The 5,145-nt window shown below is 43.4% G+C and overlaps 1 protein-coding gene across 10 annotated transcripts in view; it reads left to right on the plus strand.

The window, feature by feature from the left end:
- Positions 1 to 263: 263 nt before the first annotated feature.
- Positions 264 to 5,145, plus strand: part of LOC103354871 (calcium/calmodulin-dependent protein kinase type II delta 2 chain) — a 44,366-nt gene continuing 39,484 nt past the window's right edge. For all 10 annotated transcript variants that reach the window (XM_008278441.1, XM_008278443.1, XM_008278446.1 and 7 more), the window contains exons 1-2: positions 264 to 692; positions 4,410 to 4,504. In XM_008278441.1, coding sequence (XP_008276663.1) covers positions 631 to 692; positions 4,410 to 4,504 — 157 coding nt within the window. In that variant the 5' untranslated portion in view covers positions 264 to 630. The remainder of the gene's footprint in view (positions 693 to 4,409; positions 4,505 to 5,145) is intronic.

Consider the following 5,145-nt stretch of genomic DNA (forward strand, 5'->3'; position numbering starts at 1 on the left):
CGACTGTGTGTCACATTTCATTCTAAATCAACAAATTGGTTCTTTTTCCTTCCAGGATGGTAGCTGCATTAAAGCTGACTTAACGCGCACCTGTAGTGGTGCCATTGTTAACGTTAACCACAACACATGTAATATAATTATTGTTATTCTTTGCTATTGGCTTGTGTGAGGATGCAGGCAAAGGGGCGGGATTCAGGGCACAGCCGGGGGTAGGTGCGGTAGTCTGATGCGCGCAGAAAGACAACATTTCAGAGCGCCGGACGGACACGCACCGGAGACACCGAAACGCACACAAAATGCTGCGTCCACGAGCTGTGACAAGCCGCAGGATGTGAAGAAACATCGAGCAACAGCTGACGACAAAACCCACGAAGCTCTTCCAGTCCAGATCGAAGCAAACCCGCTCAGCCAGTATAGCGTGTGTGTGCGCGCGCGTGTGTGTCTTTTTCTTTTGCCGCAGAAATCATTCCACCGGAGCTCCCCGCCGAAGCGCTGTAGCTGTGCATGAGTCCCTCCGTTTGGTTTGCAGGTTCAGGACAAAACCGGGCGGTGTTGACGACCGTGTGTGGTGGATACAGTTTGTGAGTGCACCTTATCTCCGCACAGCCCCCCCTTGGCGACTCCTTCAGGATGGCGTTAACGATCTGCACGAGATTTACCGACGAATATCAGCTGTTCGAGGAGCTGGGGAAGTAAGGAAGCATGTTTTTTTTTGTTGTTTGTTTGTTTTGTTTAGCTTTAAAAAAAAAATCATCTGGCATCATCCCTCTATGAAATGTCAGCTTGTTATGTAATAGGCCGCCTTGGTTTACGGACGCGGATTTCTGGCTCTTGAGTATTATTCTGTGTGTAAGTGTGCGCTCTGCTGGTTCTGTAGCCATGAAACCTGTGATGGGTAAATAATATCATGTATATCACGCAGGCTCGTGCAGTGGCATCCTATTTGTTTTCGTCATTTTTTTTTAATCCCACAATTGTAGCCCTGCTTGTAAAAGAAGATGTCGTACCCAACGTGTCGTCATTTGCCTCCATCCATCCTGTGCGTCCGCCTGATTTCGACCTCAGACGCGCCAAAGCGCACTGTGGTTGAAAAGCTCCGCTGGGGTAAAAATGCATCGGGGGTGGGGGGGTGAAAAGGGGTGAGATTCGGTAACCCACCCCCCCCCCCCCCCCCTCTCTCCCTCCTAATTCCCCCCCCCCCAAATCCTCCTCCCGCGTGACAGAAATACACACTCGGTAATGCGACAGCAGACCATGTAGTTGAAGATGACACACTCCCTCCATTGGAGCACCGAGCTGCGGTCAATTATGAGACCCGGACAGGGACTTCCTCAGTCCCTGAGAGGGGAAAAAGATCCGTGCACCTGCATGTTTGTGCACGCTTTTGCATATCTGTTCTCTTGGTTATGCAAATCTATGTATGTTTATATGTGTGTGTGTGTGTGTGTGTGTGTGTGTGTGCATGAAGGCATTTTCCTGACCTGCAGTCTGCCCAGCACCCCGTGGTCACAGTGTACACAGTCCCAGATGTCTGCAGCCTGTGTTGACTTTCAGCCAAAGCAGAAAGAGATATAAGAATACACTCCCAGTTACTCTGTCCTCCAGTTCTAAACTGGAGGAATTCATCTCCTTTCGCCCACCTGATGGAGGCCTGTGTTTTATCTAAAGCCTAAGCCCCCTTGACTTTATGATCCTATGCAGCGTTCATCTTACACCATCTCTCATTAATAATGCATCCATATTGCTTTTATAGTACCTTTTAACTCACCTGATCCCTTGAGCACAGCACCATTTCCCCCACATGGACATACAGTAGACTAGCTGGTAGTGGGTAAATAGACATACCGCTATTTTTTCCCAAAATAATAATAAAAATAATGTGGAAAAAAATCTGATTATTATGTGCAGCATAATGTTGGAAAAGTTAGTGAAGGGAATATTGAAAAAAACAAACTGTTAAATTCAGATTAAGCTATTGGAGAGGACTGTATCGCCATAAACACATCAGTGTATGAATGCATGTGGAAGAAATGTAACCATTAAATAGAATAAGAAATCCAAGTTCGGGCACTCAGAAGGTGCTTGGAAAGTATAGGCCCTTATGTGAATGGTATAGAAACATTAAAAAAGATGTTTCGAGTGCCTGGATGTGAATTTTTTTGGTAATTTCTTTTTTTCTGATTCTTCTGCCCCTTAATATCGTTATTCCCTTCCATGACCACCATGGTTTTACCAGCACCAGCAGCACTCCTTTCACTTTTCTCCCATATCAATATAATTTACATTTTTGAAGGTTTTTGGAGGTGCATTACCTACCAGTCTAGGTAGCTGTTGGTTTCGCTATAAAAATCAACAGACCCTTGAAATCTGTTTTATAACCCACCACTGAAATGATTAAGTCTACCTGATGTTGAATGGTTGTGCAGTATGTGCAGAGGTTGATTTTTAAAAAATTGCACTGTGTTACCCTATAATATTACTGAAACTGACAAAAGAATACATTTATAGATCTAATATTGTACAGAAATGATTGGGATTTCCAGTGATATTCAGTTAAAGGAGAAAGTCATTCTAATTAAACTTGACAGCATGGTTTGCAAAAAAGTGACCTCTGATTTATGTGACTACTTATACATGTAAAAATCAGTATAAGGAAAGGAAAATTAAGTATTGGAACTATATCAGAATGTTAAAACTGCTCTCTGGAAGATCATGATGTATGTCTTATACCAGTTTGTGTGCTTATGTGACCTTGGTTACTGAGAAACACATTCTCTGCATCTCTAAACACAGATGTATTCTTTTTTGTGAATAATTTTTATGAATTACACAATCAGATGGTCCTGGCTGATCATCTACAGTTATTCCATTTAATTTTGGAACCAAATGTGCTAAAGAACATGAATAAACTGAGGGCTTAGTCGCTAACCTGGAACCATGTTTCAGCTTTTGTCCTCAATTTACTTTTAATTCAAGAGCAAAGGCATTTTTACTGCGTATGTTCTGTGCTGTAGGATTGTACTGACACACTTACCATATGCGCTTCACCGTGCCATGCTGCCCAACTCGACAGTCAACTAAAATTCTTATGTAACATGTTATGCTATGATCATTTCCTTTAACAAATCCCCTATAAATTAGAGGTAAGCTTTAGTGGCAAGCTGCTCACTCCAGAGGATGTTAGATAACATGTTCATGGTACACATCTCTATATGCTCAGCAGCAAGCCTCTAAAAGCATCAGCTATTTCTCCTGTTGTTATACTGATTTTATGAAATAACACAATGTACAGCAACCACAACTGTCATACATTAGAGGTACATGGAGTGAAATACCAGGGTTCATTTGAGGTAAAGAACATGCTCAGCTTTGTTTTACTCATTTACGCTTCTAACTGTTCCTGAAGTTGCTGCTGTTGTCCTGAAAAAAAGAAGCTTTTCTGGGGTGGAGGACTGATTTTATTTGAAAGAAAAGCCGAGGCACGTAGAGAGAAGGAGGTTGAATAGCAAAGCCGCCTGCGTGGCTGCAGAGCTGAGCAGAGCTGAGGCAGGTGGACCACTCCATGGCTGCATTTAGAGATGCAGCACTCTGTTCCTCTCCTCCCATCAAATATAGCTGACCTAGTTTTTTGATATTCATACATGTGCCTGAAACACCAGAACAGCACATGGCTGAAACAATAGAAGGCTGGTTGGCATGTTTGTGGGTGTTAATGGTGGCGTGTAGTGATTTGGACATTGTGTACTGTAGGTGTGGTGGCGCTGCGCAGCTACTGCATCTAAACTTCCGTGTTTTTTTTTGTGATGAAATTGCACTGTAGATGATGAATTTAGCTCCTGTAATATCGGATGGGGTGTTAAGACAGGTCTATTTCAGCAAATAAGAAAAACCTTTTATGCAGTCTAAATAAGGCTCGCACAGTCAGACTCGTGCTCAGGTTTAACTTGAGCTTAGGCTTAGCCGCTGTTGCAAGTTTCTATCAGTCAAATGGAAACACAGTCAGAATCAAATTGTGCTGAATGTCCAATTTAAAATAATCTGACACTTTTTGCCAGTATCACCAAATTAAAAAGAGGAGCCCAGACATTTTTCACTTTAAAGTATCTGGTTCTCTATTCCCTGCCTTCGCCCTGAGTCAGCTGAGATAGGCTCCAGCCCCCCCCCCCGCGACCCTAGTGACGATTAAGCGGTGTATAGATGATGGATGGATGGATGGATGGATGGATGAATGAATGGTTCACTGTCATAGGCTTATTCAAGTCAAGCTTTTCGAACTGAGCCCAGCTTTACTGAGCCTGTTACAAAACAACCCCCTGATTGTGCATTGAATGGTATACATTCTAAATTCTATTGCTGCTTTGACCTTTTCCAAATACATCAATGAATATTTCTGTCTATGTTTTTGTCAGGGGCGCATTCTCTGTGGTCAGGAGATGCGTGAAGATCTCCTCTGGACAGGAGTACGCTGCCAAAATCATCAACACCAAGAAGCTTTCTGCCAGAGGTGGGAAACACACAAGCACACACATAAAACATACCACACAAGAGCACATACAAAAGAACACGTGAGCAGAAAATCCTTCCCAAAGTGTCACCGAGTTACATGTGGATAAGTTGTGAACGTTGATGCCCCTGAAACAGGCTTCGGGGCTCTGAGAGAACAAGTTTTTATGTGTTTGTGTGTGAGTGTGAGAGACTTAAAGCTTTTAAGTCAGAGACAGGCATACACATTAGAGACTCATCTGGATTTTGAATGATTAGGTTTTCTGTGTGCAGAAGAAAACAGTGAATACATCAAGTGATATGTCACACTGTATTTGTTCATTTGCACTTTTTGTGCTGTGTGGTTCTCCCTCCTTTTTGTGATATTCATATTCGTCCTTTGGTTTCTATGTAAATGTCCGTCACATACAACCTTGTGTGTATGTGTGTGTGTGTGCTTCAGTGTGTGTGTGTGCATGTGTTCCGTATTGATTCAGGGCTCTGGCTGGTCTTGTCGTCCCAGGGGCAGATCTCTTGCGAAGCCGACCCAGTTCTTTCACATCCGTCACTGTAATTGTAGCTGCTGGCCTGGTTGCCTCAGGCCTGAGACGCACACGCACACGCACACACACACACACACACACACACACACACACACACACA

The sequence above is a fragment of the Stegastes partitus genome, unplaced genomic scaffold (genome assembly GCF_000690725.1).
Source record: "Stegastes partitus isolate 25-593 unplaced genomic scaffold, Stegastes_partitus-1.0.2 Scaffold123, whole genome shotgun sequence".
NCBI lineage: Eukaryota > Metazoa > Chordata > Actinopteri > Pomacentridae > Stegastes > Stegastes partitus.